General features: G+C 41.0%; 2 protein-coding genes across 8 annotated transcripts in view; one reads left to right on the top strand and one right to left on the bottom strand.

Annotated features, from left to right (window-relative positions):
- Positions 1 to 4,635, bottom strand: part of RELCH (RAB11 binding and LisH domain, coiled-coil and HEAT repeat containing) — a 114,136-nt gene extending 109,501 nt beyond the window's left edge. For 2 of the 5 annotated variants that reach the window (XM_061400358.1, XM_061400360.1), the window contains exon 1: positions 3,846 to 4,629. In XM_061400358.1, coding sequence (XP_061256342.1) covers positions 3,846 to 4,359 — 514 coding nt within the window. In that variant the 5' untranslated portion in view covers positions 4,360 to 4,629. Of the gene's footprint in view, positions 1 to 3,845 lie in introns of all 5 variants that reach the window. The other 3 variants (XM_061400362.1, XM_061400361.1, XM_061400359.1) reach the window with 3 other exon arrangements.
- A 91-nt stretch (positions 4,636 to 4,726) lies between these two features.
- The window catches only part of PIGN (phosphatidylinositol glycan anchor biosynthesis class N), a 105,284-nt gene continuing 83,898 nt past the window's right edge, over positions 4,727 to 26,112 (top strand). The window contains exons 1-8 of one of the 3 annotated variants that reach the window (XM_061400365.1): positions 4,727 to 4,818; positions 7,701 to 7,855; positions 13,123 to 13,371; positions 16,394 to 16,515; positions 17,009 to 17,107; positions 20,257 to 20,363; positions 23,691 to 23,815; positions 24,958 to 25,088. In XM_061400365.1, the coding sequence (XP_061256349.1) occupies positions 13,151 to 13,371; positions 16,394 to 16,515; positions 17,009 to 17,107; positions 20,257 to 20,363; positions 23,691 to 23,815; positions 24,958 to 25,088 (805 nt within the window). In that variant the 5' untranslated portion in view covers positions 4,727 to 4,818; positions 7,701 to 7,855; positions 13,123 to 13,150. Of the gene's footprint in view, positions 4,978 to 7,700; positions 7,856 to 13,122; positions 13,372 to 16,393; positions 16,516 to 17,008; positions 17,108 to 20,256; positions 20,364 to 23,690; positions 23,816 to 24,957; positions 25,089 to 26,112 lie in introns of all 3 variants that reach the window. The other 2 variants (XM_061400366.1, XM_061400367.1) reach the window with 2 other exon arrangements.

The following is a 26,112-nucleotide window of genomic DNA, read 5'->3' as shown; positions in this document are numbered from 1 at the left end:
GACACATTGTTAAAAAATGAAAAGGCAAATCATGCTAGGAGAAAAAACTTGGAAAACACATATTTGCTGGAGGACTTGGGTTCAGAATATATAAAACAACTACAACTCAATAAAAAGCTGTTAACAGACATTGCACAAAAGATATGCAATAGCAGTAGAGACACCCCACAATGGCCAAAAGCTGAAAGAAGGAGCTCAACATTACTAGTCCTCAAGAAATAAAAACCACAATGAAATACCACCATACTCTCACTGCTGCTGCTGCTAAGTCGCTTCAGTCGTGTCCGACTCTGTGCGACCCCATGGACTGCAGCCCACCAGGCTCCCCCGTCCCTGGGATTCTCCAGGCAAGAACACTGGAGTGGGTTGCCATTTCCTTCTCCAATGCATGAAAGTGAAAAGTGAAAGTGAAGTTGCTCAGTCATGTCCAACTTAGCAACCCTATGGACTGCAGCCTACCAGGCTCCTCGGTCCATGGGGTTTTCCAGGCAAGAGTACTAGAGTGGGGTGCCACTGCCTTCTCCTAGAATGAGTTAAATAAAAAGCCTGAAAATACCAAGGGTTTGGGGGATGTATAGAAATTGAAACTTTCATACACTGGTGATGGAAATTTTAAATGATACAAACACTTTGGAAAACCTGTTTGACAGCTTCTTACAAATTTAAATGTATACTAACTATATGAACCAGCAATTCTATTCCTAGGTATTATCCAAAAGAAATGAAAACATATGTCTCTGTAAAACTTATACAAGCATGTTCATGGCAGCTTTATTCATATAGGCCAAAAATGGGGAAAAAAAAATGTCTAATAACAGATGAATGGAAAAACCAAAAAAGGAATGAACTACTATTACACATCAAAGCATTATTTGAATGAATTTCAAAAACATTATACTGAGGAAAGGAAGCCATACAGAAAAGACTATATGCTCCAAACTGCATTTGTATGAAATTTTTAAACAGGCAAAACTTTTCTAAGGAAGTGGTTCTCACTTGGGGAATTTTGCCCTCCCCTTCCTCGGACGGTGCTGGTGACATTTTTTGACTGTCACAACTTGGGGAATGGGGGCTGGGTGGTTGCTTCTGTTATGCAGTGGACACAGAGGCCAGCAACGCTGTTAAACATTCTAGAATGTACAGGACTCTAACACAACAAAGAATTATCAGGCCCAGAATTACAATAGTGCCTAGGCCCAGGTTGGAAAATTGTTTTCTACTATGGTCAGTGATGGGCTTGAGACACAGAATGCAAATGAAAATGAAGGCGTTCTGGGGATGATAAAAATGTCCCCAGACATTTATTTGTAGTAGTAATTTGTTTTCCAAAATTCACCACGCTGTACACTTCAAATGGGCACATTTTATTGTATGCAATTTTGCCTCAAAGTTGATGGTAAAAATTATAGCCTATCAAATAATATAAAGCTACAAAAACAGTTTAATCCATATTTTGCTTTTAAACATATATGCATAGGAAAAAACGGAAAAGGCAAGTACTATTGGTTGGATTATGGATAACTCTGATTTTTTTTCCCCTACTGCTCATCTGTTTTGTATTCACTTGAAAATATAGTATGTAATAATGTACTTCTGAGTTATACCCAAAACAGGTCCAGGTAAACTATGGCAGAGCACCACCGCACACGAATGTTTGGTTATAGCTAAATTCCGACGTATGATCACAAGGCTAAAGTTATTCAAGAAACTATAAAAATGTATAATGCAAAGGCGTTTACAAGTCAACTTTTACTTTAAAACACAGCTGTATTTAGAGCCTAAATTATAAATGTAACTATTTCTGTGCAAAAAAGTTTTTAACAGAAATTTTCACTATAAACAGTGATTCCACACAATAAGGTAGGCTGAAAAGATTAATAAATTCTTTTAAATTAAATAAAATAATGTTATAAAGGAATAACTTATTTCATTATATCTATACAGTAGAAAAACATAGCAGATACAATTCAGTTATGTTCAACGACAGGCCGGGGACTATACAAACTGTGAGTAATAAAAAGATGTCCCTCAAGAAGCTGACTATCTAATGGAGAGAAATGATACTGTTAATAAATCAAAATAAAAAGTTAAAGGCTATGGTTGAGGTTTGAAGGTAGTACAGTGAAAAGAAGCCTTGGTAGCGTGGGAAGTACTGACAAAGATGAGAGTTGAGCTGGGTCTTGAGGAAGTATTAAGAGCTTATCAGGTGAAAATCATTATTAGACACTTCAAAAACCTTAAAACAAACAAACAAAAGCCAGCTGTCTAACAATTTTGTTACACTGCTCTTTTGTTACATTTTATAGTCTTAAAGGTCAGCAACAGAAAAACCGGTTTCAGGAAAAGGAAGATAATCCTACAGTACTGAGTAAGGAAGTTACACCTGCTGAGAAAACTCCATACTCAAGAGAGAAGACTGCTTTGGATTTACCTTGATGGAAAATGGCACTCTTTGCAGTTTAACTACATCTAACTAAGTTACATCTAAGTTAGGCAACTGTGGTGTTGGAGAAGATTCTTGAGAGTCCATCTCAACCAGATCCAACCAGTCCATCCTAAAGGAAATCAGTCCTGAATATTCACTGGAAGGACTGATGTTGAAGCTGAAACTGCAATACTTTGGCCACCTGATGGGACGAACTGACTCATTAGAAAAGCCCTTGATGCTGGGAAAGATAGAAGGCGGGAGGAGAAGGGGACGACAGAGGCTGAGATGGTTGGATGGCATCACCAAGTCAATGGACACGAGTTTGTGCAAGCTCCGGGAGTTGGTGATGGACAGGGAGGTCTGCCGTGCTGCCGTCCATGGGGTCACAAAGAATCAGACATGACTGAGACTGAACTGAACTGAAGTTAGGCTATCTCAGTCTCTAGCACCACTTAAAAGTACTGACAAAAAACCATCAGTTCGGCTACAATTTTAAATCATGTATTTTAACATGTGTGAGCAAATTTCAGTTGGCCTCACATAACACATTGAAAACCTCATACCACTAGTAAGGGAAAATCTAAGATGCCTCTTAAGAAGGATAGGTACTGGGACTCCAATATGCATTCTTGGCAGTACGTTTTAAAGACATGAATACTCATAAATACATGATGAATGAGGTAAACGACCTCTCTACACAGTTAACAATGATTACAATGAGGCAGAAAAGTTAATTCCTAAACTTCCAAAGAGAAAAAAGCCTACAAGGTACTGAGACCAGGAGGTAATACTGCAGGGAGAACCTGCCTACTCTGCTCCTTAGACTCCTATAATTCTGGACACCCATTGAAATTAAGGAACCGAAAGTGAATGAAACTGAGTTTATTTAAACTGAACAAATTTTATGCAGCAGAAGATGCGACTTTTGAGTAATCAACTCTACCCAAAGACAAAGGGTCTTCAAGTGGATCTGGCTTCGGGGAGAGAGCAACAACATTTCCTATTCTTTTCTCTCTTGACTTGGAGTCAAATAATTACTGCGAACAACATAAGGAACACTGTTTCCTGGTAGTGGCGATTCAGGAGATGGGAGAGAATGGAAAAACGATTAAAGCGATAAACCAAGGTTGCAAGGGAGTCTTCTGGTCATGTAGTGGCCAGTGAACTAGAAACTCTGGATGTTTACTAGATATCGACACCAACAGTGCTGGTGCAAGGCTGCAGGCAGGCAGGGAGAGAACAGTCGCTGCCAGAGCCTTTGGCCTCCACTGTAAAAGATCACCGCCCGCCCCCCGCCCCAACCCTCTAGCTGAAACGCTCCCAGTACTCAGCACCAGCCCACAAGCACCCCCTCCCCACAATAACCCCCCACAACCCCAACAGCCCAGCCGGAGGGACAGCGCCGTCGTTCACTTACTGAGCTGTCCCCCACCCGACGTCGTACTCGGCTCCCGACCTCCTGCGCCTCCAAGGCCGGCTGCCCCGGGGACCCCCGGCGCCCCCGTCCCCGGGGGGGTCCCGCTCTGCCTCTCGAAATTGCCAGGGTTGGAGAAGTAGTCGCGCAGCCGAGGGAGCTCACGGCCGCTCTCTAACAGCTCGGTGTGCAGCTCCAAGGCGGTCAGCAGGTACTGATCGCGCAGCAGCTGGGCCGCGATCGCATCAATTGACAGGCGGGCCGGGGTCTCCCCAGGGCCCCCTAGGGCCGCCGCCGCAGCCTCCCCGGGGAGCCCCGCTCTGGCACTGCTCCCCAAGGCCACGGGGTCCTGGGGCGACAGCGAGTCCGCAGAGCCCGGGTCTAGGCCGCCCCCGGCACCCAGCCGAAGTCCTGCCCGCCGCTCGTCGGTCGCCGAGACCTCGTCCTCGTCCTCGTCCGAATCGCTGAGGAAAGGGTTCACGCCGCCGCCGCCACCTCCAGGCGCCATCGCCGCCATCTTACACTGTCAGGAGTGTGGGCGCCTCCCTGTCTGGCTCTGACAGGCCGCGGCCTGAGTCCCGGCTCAGCCTCAGCGGTCGCCGCTCGCTTCTGCAGCCCCGGCCTTGCCACGTCCCGTCTCCTCACCTGGAGAGCAGGCGCAGGCTTGGAGGCGAATCGTCCGGAGGCTGCAGCGGCAACAGCAGCCACAGCTTCAGCCGCAGCTGCACCAGCAGCCCGGCTCTGCGGGCGTCTTCCTGGTCCCCGGTCTCGCGAGAAATGGCGCGTGACCCGCCCCCTCCTCTCCCCGCCCCGCCCCGCCCCGCCTGCTCCCCACGCTTGTGAGCAGAGACTGAGGGGCCCCGCGCCCAGCTCAAAGGCAAAGCCCCGCCCCACTCCTTTTTGATTGGTCGCAGAAGGTGGGGGCGGGGATTGGAGGACTGACGCGAGAATTATCGCGAGAGTAGCTTCTGGCCAGGTAAGTGTCAGGGACCTTTCGTGGTTGGGGGGCGGTTGTGACGGTGGCTTAGGAACCTTCTCTTCTGAGCCAGAGGGGAGCTCTGACTCGCAGCTGGGCCCCGCCTTCGCGCTGACGAGGCCTCGTTCCCGAGGTCAGGCCTGACCTGCTCAAGCCCAGGTAGAGTCCGGGAGAAGTGGGGACAGGCGCCGGGCCCCGACACTGGCGCTCGCCGGGGTGCACTGCCCCCTCTTCCTTCGCTCCTGCTGTGTGCGCTGCCGGGTACTGATGTTTTCCCTGCAGGGGTGGCCGGTGCCGGGCAGGGCCGGTGGTCGGAAGGGGGTTTGCTTCCTCTTCCTCGCCCTCCCAGCCTCGTGCCTGCGGGCCCCAGGGGCCTGGGTGCGGCACAGGGACAGAGCCAATAGAAAATGCATTGGGGACGTTGGGATCTGCTTGGATCTGGGAATATCCCGATAGTCTCGAATTTGGAGAAGGAAATGGCAACCCACTCCAGTACTCTTGCCTAGAGAATCCCATGGAGGGAGGAGCCTGGTAGGCTATAGTCCATGGGGTCGCAAAGAGTCGGACACGACTGAGCGACTTCACTTCACTTCACTCCACTTCGGTAACAAACTATTAGGAGCGCAGCAAGCACTTGTGATTTAATGCACAGCTTGCACATTCCTTCCAATGAACACCCAGGACTGATCTCCTTTAAGATGGACTGGTTGGATGTCCTTGCAGTCCAGGGGACTCTCAAGAGTCTTCTCCAACACCACAGTTCAAAAGCATCAATTCTTTGGTGCTCAGCTTTCTTCACAGTCCAACTCTCACATGCATACATGACCACTGGAAAAACCATAGCTTTGACTAGATGGACCTTTGTTGAAAAAGTAGTATCTCGGCTCTTCAATATGCTGTCTAGGTTGGTCATAACTTTCCTTCCAAGGAGTAAGCATCTTTTAATTTCATGGCTGCAATCACCATCTGCAGTGATTTTTAAGCCCCCCAAAATAAAGTCTGACACTGTTTCCACTGTTTCCCCATCTATTTGCCATGAAGTGATGGGACCAGATGCCATGATCTTAGTTTTCTGAATGTTGAGCTTTAAGCCAACTTTTTCACTCTCCTCTTTCACCTTCATCAACAGGCTTTTTAGTTCCTCTTCACTTTCTGCCATAAGGATGGTGTCATCTGCATATCTGAGGTTATTGATATTTCTCCCGGCAATCTTGATTCCAGCTTGTGCTTCTTCCAGCCCAGCATTTCTCATGATGTACTCTGCATAGAAGTTAAATAAGCAGGGTGACAATATACAGCCTTGACGTACTCCTTTTCCTATTTGGAACCAGTCTGTTGTTCCATGTCCAGTTCTAAGTGTTGCTTCCTGACCTGCATATAGGTTTCTCAAGAGGCAGGTCAGGTGGTCTGGTATTCCCGTCTCTTTCAGAATTTTCCACAGTTTATTGTGATCCACACAGGCAAAGGCTTTGGCATAGTCAGTAAAGCAGAAGTAGATGTTTTTTTCTGGAACTTTCTTGCTTTTTCGATGATCCAGCGGATGTTGGCAATTTGATCTCTGGTTCCTCTGCCTTTTCTAAATCCAGCTTGAACATCTGGAAGTTCACAGTTCATGTATTGTTGAAGCCTGGCTTGGAGAATTTTGAGCATTACTTTACTAGCATGTGAGATGAGTGCAATTTTGCAGTACTTTGAGCATTCTTTGGCATTGCTTTTCTTTGGGATTGGAATGAAAACTGACCTTTTCCAGTCCTGTGGCCACTGCTGAGTTTTCCAAATTTGCTGGCATATTGAGTGCAGCACTTTCACAGCATCATCTTTTAGGATTTGAAATAGCTCAACTGGAATTCCATCCTCCACTAGCTTTGTTCGTAGTTATGCTTTCTAAGGCCCACTTGACTTCACATTCCAGGATGTCTGACTCTAGGTGAGTGATCACAGCATCATGATTATCTGGGTCATGAAGGTCTTTTTTGTACAGTTCTTCTGTGTATTCTTGTTGTTTCATAGTCCTTAGCTAAAAGGATTGCTGATCTTTATTGTAATTGAGTTGCCAGAGAGGTTGAAAATGGAAACAATTTCTGGAATGAAAAATGGGAAGGATTAGGGAGTGGCATGGAAAGGGCATGTTCAGAAATGGGTTGTTTATATGCAATATCTCTGCCTGTGTAATGGGGATTTTACACAGCTGTGGTACTTAAAGTCCCCACGTTTAGGATCTTCCTGTCAAGGATTGTGCTTGACAGTCACATCATATCCCCGTCCTGCCAGTTATTTGCCATGAGACTTTTTAAAAGTTACTTGATTTCTCTCAGCCTCCTCTGTCAAGGAGATACACAGAATTAGGAATGTGTTTGTCACAGTACCTGGTACCTAGTACACAACAAATGTTATAATCATGTATCAATTAATATACTACTAGTGTGGCCATGGCACCCCACTCCAGTACTCTTGCCTGGAGGATCCCACAGACGGAGGAGCCTGGTGGGCTGCAGTCCATGGGGTCACACAGAGTTGGACACGACTGAACAACTTCACTTTCACTTTTCACTTTCCTGCATTGGAGAAGGAAATGGCAACCCACTCCAGTGTTCTTGCCTGGAGAATCCCAGGGACGGGGGAGCCTGGTGGGCTGCCGCCTATGGGGTTGCACAGAGTCAGACACGACTAAAGCGACTTAGCAAGAGCAGCAGCAGCAGGAGTAACTGTGTATTGAAAATATTTGACAGATTTTTAAAAGTAAAGCAAAACAGACCTGATGTCAGTCATTTATTAGCGTTAGCCAGAAAAAGCAGTTAAGGTGGTAGGCCCCAAAGGGAATATCTTTAGGATCTGATTTCTAAAATGAAAATTGAAAATAGATTTAAAATATGTTTCCTTAGAGAGTTGTAAGAAGTTGGATGTAGAAGTTCTTCCTTGATCAGCAGCTTCCTATGGCACATCTGTAATTTCCTGGTTCTACCTCACATCCTGTAATCATGGACTTGTCAGTGTGACCTTTCCAAGCCCCTAACAAATCAACTGGCCAGTCGTCTCAGTAAGTACTTTTCTCTTCCACTAGCGCATAGAAATTTGCTTATCAATTAAAAATGTTGAAGAAATATTAATAGTGCATACTAGGATATTATTAACAACTGCTGATTTCTATTTAATAATAATTTGCCATTAATATTGTTGAGGAATTTTCTTTCTACTTACCAAAATTTGCATTAATCTAGGTCTTTACCGCCAGTGTTTCACTGAATAATCTGGATAGTCATTGATGCTTGTATGATAGTGATAAAAATATGAAAGATTGCTCTTTTCCAAGCACCTCAATTGTTTTCTTGATTAAAAAATTATTTTTTTGTTTTAGTACTTTTAAAATAACCACAAGTAATATTTTCAGTGCAAGTTTTTCATTGATGTAAAGTTTTATAAATATCTAATTCTTTATACATTTTTACATATTGTAATTTTTGACATTGTTTTTCAATGTGTGGTAAACATCCCAGAGGTATAAGTTAAATGGCTTTTATTGATACATGGTTACATGTATTTTAAAAATTTTAGTAGTTATTAATTTGTTTAGGTGATTTCCAAATGATTCATCCATGAAAAAGTTTTCCTTTTCACTGAATCTGAATAAAAAGTGATTAAAAAAAAGAGAAAACTTAAATTATAATAGTGCTTAATTATATGTGCTTAGGCAATGGCAACCCACTCCAGTACTCTTGCCTGGAAAATCCCATGGATGGAGGAGCCTGGTGGACTACAGTCCATGGGGTTGCTAAGAGTCAGACAGGACTGAGTGACTTCACTTTCACGCATTGGAGAAGGAAATGGCAACCCACTCCAGTGTTCCTGCCTGGAGAATCCCAGGGATGGCTAAGCCTGGTAGGCTGCCGTCTATGGGGTCGCACAGAGTTGGACACGACTGAAACGACTTAGCAGCAGCAGCAGCAGCTATAATGTAAGTATTATGTGAAGGATGATTTTTGGAATCACTGAAATATTATGTATCAGTTCAGTCGCTCAGTCATGTCCGACTCTTCGCGACCCCATGAATCGCAGCACTCCAGGCCTCCCTGTCCATCACCAACTCCCGGAGTTTACTCAGACTCATGTCCATCGAGTCAGTGATGCCATCCAGCCATCTCATCCTCTGTTGTCCCCTTCTCCTCCTGCCCCCAATCCCTCCCAGCATCAGAGTCTTTTCCAATGAGTCAACTCTTCACATGAGGTGGCCAAAGTATTGGAGTTTGAGCTTTAGCATCATTCCTTCCAAAGAACACCCAGGGCTGATCTCCTTTAGAATGGACTGGTTGGATCTCCTTGCAGTCCAAGGGACTCTCAAGAGTCTTCTCCAACACCACAGTTCAGAAGCATCAATTCTTCGGTGCTCAGCTTTCTTCACAGTCCAACTCTCACATCCATACATGACCACTGGAAAAACCATAGCTTTGACTAGATGGACCTTTGTTGGAAAAGTTATGTCTCTGCTTCTCAATATGCTATCTACGTTGGTCATAACTTTACTTCCAAGGAGTAGGTGTCTTTTAATTTCATGGCTGCAGTCACCATCTGCAGTGATTTTGGAGCCCAAAAAGATAAAATCTGACACTGTTTCCACTGTTTCCCCATCTATTTCCCATGAAGTGATAATCCTAGGTAATTTAATAGCCCTGACTAAGTGCCCAGGACTGGGCTGAGTACTGGAGAAAGCGTGTCTTGCTTTCCTGGAATCAGCATGAAGTTATAGAGGCAGCCATTACTACAAACAGTCAGAGTCACAGCTGTATAATTATAAACTGAAGTAAAGGTTTGAGCTTCTGATTTGGACTGAGTAGTCCCTGAGGAAGTGATGCTGGAAAGTGCCCGGGAGGGACCTAAGATCCCACTGTTACTATACAAGAGAGCTAGATTTTTATGTTAGCTATTACAGCTTCAGGGTCAAAGTTCTCAAATAAAATGTTTGTTTTACTACTTCAGTAAGCTTTAGGGTAGAGGAAAATTTGTATTATCCTTTAACACAGACACTTTGATACTTTTTACAAAAAAGTTGTGTAACAATAGTGGGGAAAAGAAAGAACATAAGTCCAGGGAGTTATTTGTAAATGCAAAAGAAAGTGAGAAATGATAGAGATATTTCCTTATTAGTGAACATGATAAGGAGAGTACTCAGGTTTCCATGGTAGAGAGGAGTGTTTAGGTCAATGGGAGCCTCTCTACATCTAGGCAGATACCATATGTACTTTAGTTGTAAATAGAGTTTAAGATCTTACTGAAATGAATTAAAATGAGTTGAAAAGTGAGTTACTTTGCGTAACTAAATATGATACCTGAGAGAAGAGTTGTGAGCTAAAGGATAGAAGAAAGAACAAGTGAACAGAATATTATGGACAGTTTGGAATCATAAATGTGACAATCTGGACGAAATGGACAAATGGACCAAAGATACAAGCACCAAACGCACTCGCAAGCGGCGGGCGCTCTTGGCGGGAGCTCTGAGTGTCTCTCCGGGTGTGAAGAAACCGAGTTATAGTTAAAGCTTTCCAACAAACGACACTCTGAGCCAGTGATGTCCTGTTAGCAATAAAGGAAGAAATAGTACTAATTCTACACAAACTTTGCCAAAAAATAGAAGGTAATAACACTTCCCATTGCATTGTCTGACATCAAAACCAGAGAAAGATATTACAAAAAAAATTTATAGTCTAATATCGCTAGTAAATATTAATTTAAAATGCTAAATATTTTAGCAAATAAAATCCAAGAGTATAGAGGAAGGATAATACCTAATGATTAAGTTCAGTTTATTCTGGGAACCCTAGCTTGGTTTAACATTTGAAACTCCATCACTGTAGTTCACCATACTAGGAGACCCCACACCAGGAGACCCCACACCAGGAGAGACCCCACACCAGGGGAGACCCCACACCAGGGGAGACCCCCACACCAGGGGAGACCCCACACCAGGGGAGACCCCCACACCAGGGGAGACCCCACACCAGGGGAGACCCCCACACCAGGGGAGACCCCACACCAGGAGACCCCACACCAGGAGACTCCCCACACCAGGAGAGACCCCCACACCAGGGGAGACCCCACACCAGGAGAGACCCCACACCAGGGGAGACCCCCACACCAGGGGAGACCCCACACCAGGGGAGACCCCCACACCAGGGGAGACCCCACGCCAGGGGAGACCCCACGCCAGGAGAGACCCCACGCCAGGGGAGACCCCCACACCAGGGGAGACCCCACACCAGGGGAGACCCCCACACCAGGGGAGACCCCACGCCAGGGGAGACCCCACGCCAGGGGAGACCAAAAGGGAAAATCCAGATGGCCTTGGTCCTCTCTCGCGAGAGGACCTCACGTGATCCTCCCCTCTCACGTCTGCTTTTGTCAAAAGCACTTGACAAAATCCAGCATTTTCCATTCACAACTTTAAAACTGCATAGTAAAAGTAAAAGAGAACTTCTTTAACGCAACAAAAGGAATCTATGAAAAAAACCTGAAAAACTGACGGCTTTCACCGTAGGACTGGAAACAAAGCAGGGATTTCTGTTGTTTCCACGCCTGTTCAACGTTACACTCAAAGTCCTAGACAGTGCAAGCATGAGTCGTAAATAAAAAGTCTATAGATTGATAAGGAAGAAGTCCTTTATTCACAGGTGACATAATTTTTCTCCTTGGAAAATCAAAAGGCATCTCCATAAAAACTACTATAACAAACAATTTTTCAGTGTTGCAGAATACAAGGTGAATATGTAAAAATCAGTGGTAATTTAAAAACTAATGAGGGGAAGCTGAAATAAAAAATGCCATTTACAATAACATTAAAAATGGAATATATAGGGATGAACCACAGGGGCATGGGGAAACTTTTGAGGGTTATGAGTATGTTCTCTCCTGTGATTATTATACACTTTAAATATGTACACAGCTTACTATAGGCCAGTTATGCCTCAGAAAAGCTATAAAAATGCTGTGAAGAAAAGTACTGGGACACTTCAAAAAGTTGCAGTATAGATGGTAGATTAGGTAAAATACTGACGCTGAGTTTACTGAAGTTGGTAGCCACCGTAGGTACATAAGGGAGTATCGTTATTGTCAGAAAACAAGCACTGAAGTATACCCCTCCACACACACACACTCACACACAAGAGGGGTAAGTTGAAGAGACGAGGCAAGGACCAGAGGAAAATGATAATGTTAGAGATATATGGCTAAGGGGTGTATGGATGTTTGTACCGTTATTGCAGCTTTTCTCTGAACTTGAAATTGTTTTAAAATAAAAATATTAAAAGTGTACTAAAGAAAGTGTTGTAATCTACAAAAATTCCCTAGGTGGGACACAAAATACAATTGCCAAAAGAAAAGTTAATTCATTGAACTTTCAGAATTTATAAGTACTGGCTGCTCTTTGAAAAACACAGTTAAAAAAATGAAAAGGGGATAAAAGAGGATTTTAAAATGTCCATTACATGCATGTAAAGTAGCTCAACGTTATTGATCACCAGGGAAATGTAAATTAAAACCCCAATAAGTTAAAAGACTGGACAAAATTAAACACATTACAATACCAAGCTTTGGCCAATGTAATGGTTATGGCGTTAAGAATATAACGCTCAGTGAGACAAGTCAGTCACAGAAGGACAAATGTGCACGTCTCTCCCTGTCTGAGATAATCTAAGAGTCAAACTCATGGTGGGTGGGTGGTGGGGGAATGAAACTGGTTGTTCAATGGCTGTAAAATCTCACTTATGCAAAGTGAGTAAGTTGTCGAGATCTGATGTATAACAGTGCCTATAGTTTGAAATACTGTATTTTACACATAAAAATTTAAGAGGGTAGATCTTATGTTAAGAACTCTCTCTCTCCTTTTTTTTTTTTTTAAGTCACTCAGTTGTGTCCAGCTCTTCATGACCCCACGGACTAGAGCCCGCCAGGCTCCTCTGTCCATAGAATTCTCCAGGCCAAAATACTAGAGTGGGTTGCCATTCCACATCTCCAGGGAATCTTCCCAACCCAGGGATCGAACCCAGGTCTCCCACATTGCCAGCTAATTCTTTACCATTTGAGCCACTAGGGAAGCCCTCTTCCCACAACTTGAAAACGATTACCTATGTAGATAAGGCAAGTAGCCGCAGAACAATGAAGCTTATTGAAAGATGGAGGAAGTAAGAAGTGTCCACCAAACTAAGAAGTTTTTTGAGACTGAAAAATGAGGCAGGCAGCTCTAGTCATCAAATAAACTGAAAACATATTTGTTTGCGCTGAGGCTTACCCAGCTTTGACTCTGTTGCCTCTTTGCAGTGTGTCTTGGGGCTTAGCTCCTCTGGATATGCTGCTGTACATCACTTTGGGATTGCTCGTACACTTCGTGTTCTTCGCCTCCATCTTCGACATTTATTTTACCTCTCCTTTGGTTCATGGAATGACTCCTCAGTTTACGCCCCTGCCTCCCCCAGCAAAAAGACTAATGCTGTTTGTTGCTGATGGCCTGCGAGCAGATAAACTTTATGAATTAGATGAAGATGGAAATTCTAGGGCACCGTTTGTTAGGTAAGCATGTCAACTGGTACAAAGACGTCTCTGGAAATTGTTACACTGATACTGTCTATCTCATGTTGGGTGGAGGGGTGATGATGAAAAAGAGAGCAGGGCACCTATGCCTCTGCCTCTGTCATAGAAATTAGCAAGTGTGTTTCCTTCTACAGTTACTTCTGTTATTGTAGAAGTTGATACCAGGTGGTTGAAATGCATGACCTTGGCTGCCTAGCCTCACTTGTCCTAATTTCTGAATCCTGGCTTACAACTCAGTATATTATCTTTTTTTCTTTTTTGTAAAGTAAGACTGTTCAATTTTTAAGTAATGACAAGCATAAATTTCAGTGAACTACCAATTACAAAGGTATTTATCTAAAAAATACAAATTTCAGTTCATAATACATTTTCTATAAAATAAAGCCTTCCAAATTTACATCACTTTGTAATATGATAATTTTGGATTCTGTTAAGTGGCTTTGAAAAGAAATATTTAATTTTTTGGACCTGTGGGGTTCTTGTAATCAACTATTCTTTTTTTTCATTCATAGCAAGCCCCTCAAAAGCCCTTCCTAATGCTACTGTGGAGAGATTAAAGCTCAAATTCAAGGGAAGTTTGTCTAAAATTGTCTACATTTCCCCTGTCCCTACCTGTCATCATTGCTTCCTATCCCTCTACCCTATTTTGATTTTGTTTATAGTACTACTCAGCGTGTACAACTTCCACTAAGGCAGGGACTTTGTTTTATACACATTATCTCTGGTTCCTAAAACATAGTTCAGTTCACTTCAGTTTAGTTGTTCAGTCGTGTCCGACTCTTCGAGACCCCATGAATCGCTGCACGCCAGGCCTCCCTGTCCATCACCAACTCCCGGAGTTCACTCAAACTCACGTCCATCGAGTCGGTGATGCCATCCTGCCATCTCATCCTCTGTCGTCCCCTTCTCCTCCTGCCCCCAATCCCTCCCAGCATCAGGGTCTTTTCAAATGAGTCAGCTCTTCGCATCAGGTAGCCAAAGTATTGGAGTTTCAGCTTTAGCATCATTCCTTCCAATGAACACCCAGGACTGATCTCCTTTAGGATGGACTGGTTGGACCTCCTTGCAGTCCAAGGGACTCTCAAGAGTCTTCTCCAACACCACAGTTCAAAAGCATCAATTCTTTGGTGCTCAGCTTTCTTCACAGTCCAACTCTCACATCCATACATGACCACTGGAAAAACCATAGCCTTGACTGGACGGACCTTTGTTGGCAAAGTAGTATCTCTGCTTTTTAATATGCTATCTAGGTTGGTCATATCTTTCCTTCCAAGGAGTAAGTGTCTTTTAATTTCATGGCTGCAATCACCATCTGCAGTGATTTTGGAGCCCCAAAAAATAAAGTCTGACACTGTTTCCACTGTTTCCCCATCTATTTGCCATGAAGTGATGGGACCAGATGCCATAGTAGGCAGTTAATAAATATTTGTTGACTGCTAGAAGAATGAATGAACCTGAATTCTATGTCAGATTTCCAGGAATAAATTTATGGTGCGTCAAAGAAATGGATAATATATTAAAGGATACAAAGAAACAAGCAACTCAGGGCAATAGGAAAATATGAGTAGGAAAATAAGATTGTTAGGGTTAGGTTCAATACACAAAAATATGTAGCAAATTTCTATGACTAGTGTAAAAATTGGGGTGATATATTTGGTTGAATTTCTTAGTTGTCATAGAGGAGAGAAATGTAGTTCGTTGCAAAGTTAATGACATTAAAATATACTGGTTGTTAAGGCAAAGATGAGCTGTTCTGACCGCGCCTGTTTCTCCCTGGGGTGTTCTGGGGGGGCCAAGGGCTCCCAGGTGATCTGCTGTGTGTTGTTTGCCATTCTAGCTGCTTCTGAAGCCTTTTTTGATAGGTTTTCTTTGTTTCTCACTTCGTTTTTTTTAAAATACGATCTGATCAAATGTTTCTCAAGAGAGGTATCCACATTGCTTTATACCTCCCTTTTTTTGCTTGAGTTCAGTTTCCATTATAGAACTGAAGAAGTTAAAAAATATTCTCCCTTAACATGTGGTTTAATGGTTTTTCAGGCCTGTTACTTTTTATGTATGTATTTTGCCAGTCTGCAGTTATAAGTCAATAAAAGTATCTAAATCAGCACTTCTAGGTACTTCTCTCCAGAACATTTTGACACCTGAGAGTTTAGCTTGAAAACTGTTACAAATGAATTTGTGTTTCATAACTTGTTGCTCTGCTGACCTTTCGCTTGCAATGGCATTACTGTTCATTTTGCATTTTTCTCCAGATTTTGCAAATCACCCTTAGACAAAGAATGGTGATACATTTTAGCAAAAAAACTTTTGACTTGTTTTAATCTCAAATTTAGAAAGATAATTTAACTCCTAATTGAGAGTATAGCTGTTTCCTCTCTTAATTTTTTATTTTGAAAAACATTTAACTACAGAAATGTTGAAAGGATTATATCATGAATATTCATCTGTATATCCTTAATCTAGATATGACCATTTTAAACATTTTTCATGTTTTCATTCTCTTGTCTCAACACACACACACATATACACACTTAAACTTTAATTATTTTTTCCTGAATAATTTGAAAGCAAAATATTTTAACATTTTACCCCTAAACACTTCAGTGTGTATCTCCTAAGAACAAGGACTTTAACATGATCACAACACCATCATCACACCTAATAAAATTTAACGCTGACAAAGTAATACTTTGTGTGTTGGTGATTTCTTATGTAACACAGCGTTTCAGTACTTTGTGACTTAGAGCCGTAGCGTGTATTTTGTTTTGTGATTCTGTGCAGTGCTTGGGTGGTTCCTTGTCTTGCCTGGGCTTTCTTACGCTACAGAATCCGTCTGGTGGGAGGAACTGCACTGAGCCCAGCTGGGATCAGAAAGATTCCTTCTTAAATTTTGACTCCTTCTTTTGACTGGATTTCTTCTGTGGTGATTTTGTTTTTCTAAAGCCTTAGCAGAGCCTGTGATCATAGTATATGCTGACTCTTCATCTATGATATCTTTCAGGAACATCATAATGAATGAAGGCAGCTGGGGGATCTCTCACACGCGTGTGCCGACCGAGTCTCGGCCTGGGCACGTGGCCATGATTGCAGGGTTTTACGAAGATGTCAGCGCAGTTGCCAAAGGTACTGTCTCTTTAGACGATTTTTATCACATGAAGAAATTGACTGCATAAATATTGCTTCTTTAATACTGAAGCAGTTGCTTCTTTTGTACTGACACAAAGCGAAGTATGTTTTGAGACCCTTTTGACAAGTCGTTTAGCTTGCCTAACTCAACACACACTGGTACTGACTCAAGAATAAAACTTTAATCTTATATCATCATGTCCTGTTGATAGAATAGGACTGCATGGATCTCTGGTTTTCCTAGATGTTAACTCTCAGAAGTTCAAAAGTGATTCTGTATTTTAGTAAGAAGTCAATTAACTGTTGTAAGCTTTTTATAAAAAAAATTTGTAGTATAATACAGGTAACAAAATCTGTTGTTAGTTTTGCATTTTTTCTGCAGTTAATCCTCTTTGTTATTATTTGAAAAATACTTCTTCAGGAGCCATACCAATACGTCACCATCTAAATATTACTATTGTCATTGTTTTTTTTTCTCAATTACCTGAAGGATGGAAGGAAAATCCTGTAGAATTTGATTCTCTTCTTAATGAAACCAGGTACACATGGTCCTGGGGAAGCCCAGACATCCTGGCTATGTTTGCCAAAGGTAGGAGTCACGGATTATATTTCCCCAGATACTAAGTAGGCAATAAATCAGTATGGTAATTTAAAATATATACTACATTTTACTCATTATGAGATACATGTTTTGACATATTTAACGTCTCTGAAGTGAGTGTATATTATAATAGATGTGTGAGTTTGACTTTTTTTCATCTTAGTTATACTTAAAATGTTGGATTATACAGTTTAAATACCTTGGATTCAGTGAAATGGTATATAATTCTAACATCTAACAGCTTTCTAATTTTGGGTAAGTTAGATAACTTCTCTAAATTTCAGTTTTCTTTTTTGTAAAATGTGATAATAATAATTTCTATCTTATAGGTTTGTTTGGGGAGTTAAATAAGTTAATTCATGTGAAATATTGACCAAAATGCTTATTACAATGATCTCATTATGATGGTGATGTTCACTTACTTTGATTAGTAAGAAGTTAGTAGATAATCACATAAAGATTTAAATGTTAAGATTTATAACTTCTATTTTCATGTATTCAGATCATACCATTGAGATTTGTTGTATTTGTTGTGTTTCTGTGCATGAATCTGCAAATATGAGAAATCTCTTGATGAGAAAATTCATTTGCATCATTTTCTAGAATCAGCTGGATTCCACTTGAATTTTATGTTATTAAGTGCTTTTTAGTGGGAGCATTGTAGTCATTTCACCTAATGAAAAGGTTTGGACCTTTAGCCATGGGTATAATTATACTATAAATTATAATAATTGGAATTATTAAAGATTATTCTATATCTCAAAAGCAAAACAGATCCTCAGAATTTTCTGTACGATAGTTACAGAACATTATTATGTAGAGCAGGTCCAAAAACTCATACTGCTTGAAGTTCAGTTCAGTCGCTCAGTCGTGTCCGACTCTTTGTGACCCATGGACCGCAGCACGCCAGGCCTCCCTGTCCATCACCAACTCCCAGAGTTTACCCAAACCCATGTCCATTGAGTTGGTGATGCCATCCAACCATATTATCCTCTGTCATCCCCTTCTCCTCCCGCCTTCAGTCTTTCCCAGCATCAGGGTCTTTTCTAATGAGTCAGTTCTTTGCATCAGGTGGCCAAAGTATTGGTGCTTCAGCTTCAGCATCAGTCCTTCCAATGAATATTCAGGACTGATTTCCTTTAAGATGGACTGTTTGGATCTCCTTGCTGTCCAAGAGACTCTTAAGAATCTTCTCCAACACCACAGTTCAAAAGCATCAATTCTTCAGTGCTCAGCTTTCTTTATAGTCCAACTCTCATATCCACACATGACTCCTGGAAAAAACATAGCTTTGACTAGATTGACCTTAGTTGGCAAAGTAATGTCTCTGCTTTTTAATATGCTGTCTAGGTTGGTCATCGGAGAGGGCAATGGCACCCCACTCCAGTACTCTTGCCTGGAAAATCCCATGGACGGAGGAGCCTGGTAGGCTGCGGTCCATGGGGTCGCTAAGAGTTGGGCACGACTAAGCGACTTCACTTTCACTTTTCACTTTCATGCATTGGAGAAGGAAATGGCAACCCACTCTATTGTTCTTGCCTGGAGAATCCCAGGGACAGGGGAGCCTGGTGGGCTGCCGTCTATGGGGTCACACAGAGTCGGACACGACTGAAGTGACTTAGCAGCGGCAGCAGCAGCAGCAGTGGTGAGGATGAAGTTGCTATGGTTTACTAAACTCACCTCCCTACTTCTGACTGCAGTTCATAGGACAGGATCAATGCCTTAACTGGAGACAATCCAATAGGAGTGTTCCATTTCTTATAGTAATTTACAGTCCCACTCAGATCTTTACTTGGGATTTGAAGAGTAGAATGGTTGAGGAGTGGAACCGGTATCGTTAGAGCTTGCTGCTAAGTCGCTTCAGTCATGTCCGACTCTGTGCGACCCCATAGACGGCAGCTCCCCAGGCTCCTCTGTCCCTGGGATTCTCCAGGCAAGAACACTGGAGTGGGTTGCCATTTCCTTCTCCAATGCATGAAAGTGAAAAGTGAAAGTGAGGTTGCTCAGTTGTGTCCGACTCGTAGCAACCCCATGGACTGCAGCCTACCAGGCTCCTCCGTCCATGGGATCCTCCAGGCAAGAGTACTGGAGTGGGGTGCCATTGCCTTCTCTGATCATTAGAGCTTAGCTTGTCATCTTTAAAAGAGATTGTCATTATTTTGTTATATCTCTTCCTTTTGACCTTTAAGAGGCTAACACAGAAATTCACTAGGTTGATTAGATCCTTAATAAAATCATACAAGTGTTTAAGATTAATGTATTTGTTGACCCTTTCAAACTATTTGGCAATTATCAATATTTTTTCTCATATATTGAGGAAAATGCATGTATTTTATGAACAAAAGAATTGAAATATGTGAATTTTCTTCTTGGTTAGGGAATTTTGTAAAACAGGTGATTTAATCTGTTTTAGATTGTACCATTCCTAGATGCCCAAATTCTTTGATTAGTTTCATCCTTACTTGAAGGCAAACTCCATTGTTTACTTTTGTGCTATTATATACTAACTAGCATTGTGATTTTTTTTTCTTAGCATTTTAAATTACAACTCACTTGTATCTGCCAACAAAGGTCTAGTCAAGGCTATGGTTTTTCCAGTGGTCATGTATGGATGTGAGAGTTGGACTGTGAAGAAAGCTGAGCGCCGAAGAATTAATGCTTTTGAACTGTGGTGTTGGAGAAGACTCTTGAGAGTCCCTTGGACTGCAAGGAGGTCCAACCAGTCCATCCTAAAGGAGATCAGTCCTGGGTGTTTGGAAGGACTGATGCTAAAGCTGAAACTCCAATACTTTGGCCACCTCATGCAAAGAGTTGACTCACTGGAAAAGACCATGATGCTGGGAGGGATTAGGGGCAGGAGGAAAAGGGGACGGCAGAGGATGAGATGGCTGGATGGCATCACTGACTCGATGGCGTGAGTCTGAGTGAACTCCGGGAGTTGGTGATGGACAGGGAGGCCTGGCGTGCTGCGATTCATGGGGTCGCAAAGAGTCGGACACGACTGAGCGACTGAACTGAACTGTGTCTGTAAAATTGGAAAATGTTATTGTGAGAACAAAAGCAGCAGCATATGCTCAAGCATGCACTGTGGTCCATGGCGTATCGTTAAAATGTTTTCCCCCAAATTTCCTCTTCAGGTGACCTTAGAAGCCATATTTTTACAGAGAGTTACGACGCATCCAGTGAGGATTTTGGTGCCCACGATGTGACAAAATTGGACACATGGGTTTTTGATCATGTGAAGGTACGTGCTATTGAGTGGCTGCGCTGCAACACACTAGATGCAGGTATTTGTCTAATGTGCAGGGATTGTCTAGTACCTGCACCTAGTGTGCTAGAAACTGCTTTGGTAATACATCCATCTTAGTTTTTTCTGCTCGGATGAATTTGAAAGTTCCTTATTGTAGCATACTATTTTGAAAAGACTGGACTCTAAGAAATTGCACATTCTACACTAAACATACAGATTTTTAAAAAATTTGAAAAAGTAAACCCTTTTCAGTTCCCCACTTCTACAGTGAAGTGAGCCCTGGATGGGATTCAGGAACCCCACATTTCATTCCTCATTTGCTGAATGAGGTTATTCACCCCAGAATAACCTTTCTGGTCTTTTGTTGACCACAGAACCAGTCTCTTACAAGCAGTGATGTATGTTAAAGTCTTTTGAATGTTCAAATCTAAGGCATTTATTGTGAAACAAGGTAGATATTTTACATATTTGTAAAGAAAAATTAGATAATCAAAAAACAAGTTCATAAGTTAATCATAATAAAACATTTGAGTCCCTTTAAGAAATACAGGTTGTGTTTTGGACTCTTTGTTAGTGTCAGTCCTCATGGTTTCACCAGGAATCCAATAGAATTTATGTTTTCAGAAATTGTGAGAAAATCTAAACTCTGGATATTGGCTGACTCCTATCTATCATTCTCTTCCTTCTCATCTCAAAATTGGAACTCATAATTCGTCTATTGTAAGAGGCATTCATTGACTGACCTTTAGTGATTCTTCTTTTTACCAGTAGTGTCTCTGGACTGACATTGTGGGCTCTCCAAAACACAGTCATTTTTTATTGCTTGTTTGTAAACAGTCAGTAGGTGTCTGCATATTTATCAGGAGAATGCATGCACTCTCCCACAATGCATAATAAAGTGCTCAATATGTTCTTTGATAAACCCTATTTCTTTCCTTAGAATTTTTTTCCTTAAGATTTTCTTTTCTTACTTAAAGTGAAAGTGAAAATCTTCAAGTTAAATAAAATCTCTTTACAAAATTAGCAAATGATTTTGCCCAGTATCACTTGTTAATATAATCAATTTACATTAGTATTTATTTCAAGGCCCTTGGCTTCTAACTTCATAAGCATAGCCAAAAATGTGCAGCATCATGGGTTTGATTCCTTGTGGATAGGCAGACAGAGTTAGTGGCTGGCTTGATTCTATGCGTTTTTTACCTTATTTCAACACTGCTACTGACCAGAAAAAAAAATTCCCCATAATTTCGTAAGATATGATAGAGGTATGTACATTAATCAGGTAACAACAACAATATGAAATCATCCAAGTCCAATCTAAGCCGAGCAGTTAGAGGAAGACCTTCCTGTGACTTTTGAGGTAATCTATGGAGAAGCCTAGGAGACAAAGAAACGGTTGGACCCGGATTGCATATAGAGAAGAGTATCTCAGGCCAACAGCATAATGATAACTTGGGCTCCAAAGGAACTCTGTAATAGAGGAAAATATTGCTTTGAAGTTTGTTTGTCTCTCCGTGAACGATAATGCCAGTAGGCAGCCCAGGATTGATGCAGTCCAAGGTTGCCGTGGTGGCTCCCCAGTGTCGTTAAGACCCGGTCTCTTAAGCGTCTGTTCTGTCCTCAGAGCGTGGCCTTAGCTTCTGAGTCGTCTTACGACAGGAGATGCTGGAGTTCCAGCTATTATTTCAGTGTTTTAGGTCAACAATACACGGAATTGAAAAGGACCTTCTCTTCTACTAAATTAAATTTATTTCAAAAAGACCTTAATAAATAGTTAAATTTATTTCAAAAGACCCATCGTCTTTTGACTGAAGTGTTTGATTTCTGTCTCATTGGCCATAACCAAATAGGTACAGACAGGTAGCCATGGGAGAGAATAAGAAACATGTAGGTTTTAAGTTTGAAGCACTGACATGGTCCCATAAAATCAGAAGTTTTACTTGGAGAAAAAGGGAGAATGCATGCACTCTCCCATAATGCATAATAAATATTTAAGTACAAGAAGGAACAAGTGCCTTTGAGCTAAGAAAAAAATGGAGTTGGTGGGCATAATTGTAGTAAATATTGGGAGTGGGGAAGAAGCTAGGAGTGTATATCCCCTCCTGCGTGCAGAAGACCGACTTTTTACAAGGCGGTGGGAATCTGTCAGGTTGAGCTCTGCAAGGTTAGTATTTCATGGTTTCCCAGATCGTGTGTCCACTTTTGAATGAATAGCACTTTTTACAAAGCTGAATCATATCAGTCATGAAGCAGATTGTAAATTTGACTCCAATTCAATTGCTAAGTTTTTTTGTTTCTCGTCAGCTTTTCAATTACATCTTTAGAATATAAGTCCTTAATCTTGAAAAACTTCCCATTTCCATCTAGATTTAAAGTTTCTTAGGGCTAATTAGAATGTATATGAAAGCTAGGGGGCCATTTTATGCTTTTAAGGATGATTATGTTTATTTATATTTATATTTATTTATGTTTAATTTCATCTGTATTCCTTTTTTTTTCCTATTCGTAAATAGATAGTTTCTCTAATGGCACCATTTATATTTTTAAATGTTTGTAATAATGAAGAATTAGTTGAAGGAATACTTCAGGCTTTTATTGGAAAGTTAAATACCTTGTTAAAATTAACATCTTATATAGTTAAAGACATTTATGTGAATAATCATTCTATATCTTGGCAGTCAGTTGACTTATTCAAAATAATTTAAAAGTACTTTCCATAGGCGCTTGCTTACACGTTCATGTGTGTGCAAGTACAGGATGAGCCCTCTTCTCAGAGGGCTTTATGAACCCAGTTTATCATTGTGAAATTAATCATTTTTGAACTGTATTTCCATTCATTATGTGGACATTTTTCTATCATACCTTGTGAAGCACAGATGCGAGTCTTGGGACAGTAGAAATAGGCTATTTGCTATGTTCCAAGGGAGAGGTTATGGTTGAACTGGGATGCTAACACGGGACAAGAAGCAGGAAAACATTTAAACTCAGGAAGCGTTCCTAAACTGTGCCATTAGTGCTGTTTTATTGTTGGCTCGTGTCAAAATAGTTCTCCAGTATTATTAGAATTTCATGAAATTGAGATCCCGTCTCTATAATCTTTTTTCAGCCTAATTATAACACGGAAAATAGCTCACTTGTTTTTTGAATGTAGATGTCTGAACTGACAAGTACTTTGTGTTGGTAGGTCCTGAGGACAAATTTAAACAAAATAGGACAATTTAGTTTTTTAGTTCTGTATAAGTTTAATTAAATGTTTTATCGGAATTATTTTTTAAATAAAATTAATGAACTAAAAATTTTTAACTGATTTGTTACATATAGGAATTCTTTCATGCTGCCAGAAACAACCAATCTTTGTTTTCTAAAGTAAATGAAGACAAAATCGTTTTTTTCTTACATTTATTAGGAATAGACACAAATGGACACGCTCATCGACCATCATCAAGGTAATGTTAATGCCACGCTTACTTTCATGGTTTTGAGGGAAATCCCTGTTCTGTTTGAACTTTTAAAGTACTATAATGTCTTCTTTGTAATGATCACAACAGAACTTATATTTTAAATAACTCTAGAATACATTCTAAGTTATATGTAGTATGATATTGTGGCTAAAATCACATGTGCTGTGACCACACTACACATTAATATAAGTAAAATATGTTCTGTACGTGTGTTCCATATGACTCATTTATCAAAGCAGAAAGAAAAAGATTATATTTCAGAAGGATTGTAATAAATTTTGAAACAAAAAGCATTTTTATGATAATATTTATATCACAAAAAGTAACTAGCTGTTCCTTACATTCCATTTAAACAGTGCTATATCTAGCAGATAATAGTATAAAGTTTTGTATCCTATATTTCAGTAGCACTCCTTATATAATAGTATAAAGTTTTGTATCCTATATTTCAGTAGCACTCCTTGTATAAAACAGCAACTGTTTTTCTCACTTTTGCAGAGCATAAGATAGGAAGAATTCATATTATGCTTTTATTTTTCGTTTTAGACTAGATTTAGATTAGTCTAACTGGTAGTAAAGTCTATTAACTTCCAGTAATGAATACGTCATGCTTCTCATCTTTAACACAATGCATTGTCTTAAGTAATAAAACTTATACTAAACCACCCCTTGTTCAACTGTATGGAAAGCTTAAATATAGTTTGTCCAAAATGTATTATATCATATCATAAACACACTAAAGAAAGAAAATATTCTATAGCTGAAACAGTGATACTTAACCTGTTTGATAAATGTGGCAAAAGCAACATAGTTTACATTATTAGAGACATGAATTTAAAAGTCATCATTGTTGCATTTGAGACTTAAAAAGCATTCATGAAAATCTATTTGCTGATCAATACTTTTTTTAAAAAAAATTCTGAAAATGATTTCAGATTGTTTTACTTCTTTAAGAGAGGAAAAAGTGATTTTAACAATCTACAGAGCTCTGATTTAAAAACATTAAGGTTGAAATCTGAAAGTATTTTGGGAGTTATTGACTTTATCATAAATTCGTGTTGAATAAATTTGATTTTGCCAAATTAATGTAATTAATATAATTTGCTCTTCTTTTTCTTTTTAAACAGGGAATATTCAGACAATATTAAATTAGTTGATAAAGAATTGAAAGAAATTGAGTCTACTGTTAAAGATTTTTATGGAAATGATGGGAAAACAGCATTTATCTTTACCGCTGACCATGGAATGACAGACTGGGGTTAGTCTGTCTCTAAGTGATATATACTTTATGATTAAAGTAGTGGTTAATGTAGCTTGCAAATATTTTAGGGTATTGCAGAGAATTAGATGTCTTAGTATATGCAAAGTGTCTAGCACATAATAGTATGCATAAAATGTTAGTGTAAAAAAGACCAATCTTATTTAGTGTTTCTTTTAACTACGAAAGGAATATATTCTCATCTGACCTCCCAGGTGGCACAGTTGATAAAGAATCCACCTGCCAGTGCAGGAGACAAGAGACACGGGTTCGGTCCCTGGGTTGAGAAGATCCCCTAGGGTAGGAAATGGCAACCCACTCCAGTATACTTGCCGGAAAGTTCCATGGACAGAGCCTGGAGCGCTACAGTCCACAGGCTTGCAGAGTCGGACACAACTGAGTGTGTGCACATGTGCACACCCACACCCACACCCACACACAGAGGGACCCCCCCCCCCCCAAACCCACGTTATCTACCTAGAAGTAACTGTATGTGATGGCATAGGGTGTGAGTTTAAGGTGGTGTTGCTGGGGGACCTAGGGCTACTGACCTTGTCCACTAGAGGATACTGTCCACTCTGCCAGACTCCCAAGGCAGACACAGTGTCCAGAGAGCAAATCAAGGCAAAGCGGAGACTTGGGTCCCCGAATCACAGTGTAGAATTCTGATGAGCGGGTCCCACTTTATAAGGGGGTTTGGGCTACACCAGCCAGAGTGGCCAGGAAGAAAAGCAGACCGAGACTCTGCTGTCCTCTTCAGAGCAGACCTGGCCTCAACCGCCCGCCCCAAACCTGGGCGGTTACTCCCCAGAGGAGCCTTCCCTGTGGTTTCTGCCTTCGCTGCCCTCTGGTGGCGTCTCCTCCAAGCCTTGGTTGTTGTTGCTCTTAATCTTCTTTCAACCAGAGCCACTCCACGGATGTTCTGGTTTTTCTTTCTGCCTGTTTGTTGTGATGCTCTGATTTGCCTGGAGAATATTTTAAAACTAATTGTTAAATAGAGATGCAAGCTTTTGGGAGTGTGGTG

The sequence above is a fragment of the Bos javanicus genome, chromosome 24 (assembly GCF_032452875.1).
Source record: "Bos javanicus breed banteng chromosome 24, ARS-OSU_banteng_1.0, whole genome shotgun sequence".
NCBI classification, from domain to species: domain Eukaryota; kingdom Metazoa; phylum Chordata; class Mammalia; order Artiodactyla; family Bovidae; genus Bos; species Bos javanicus.
Note: the sequence above shows the minus strand (reverse complement) of the source record. Positions and strands in the feature narration are given on the sequence as shown.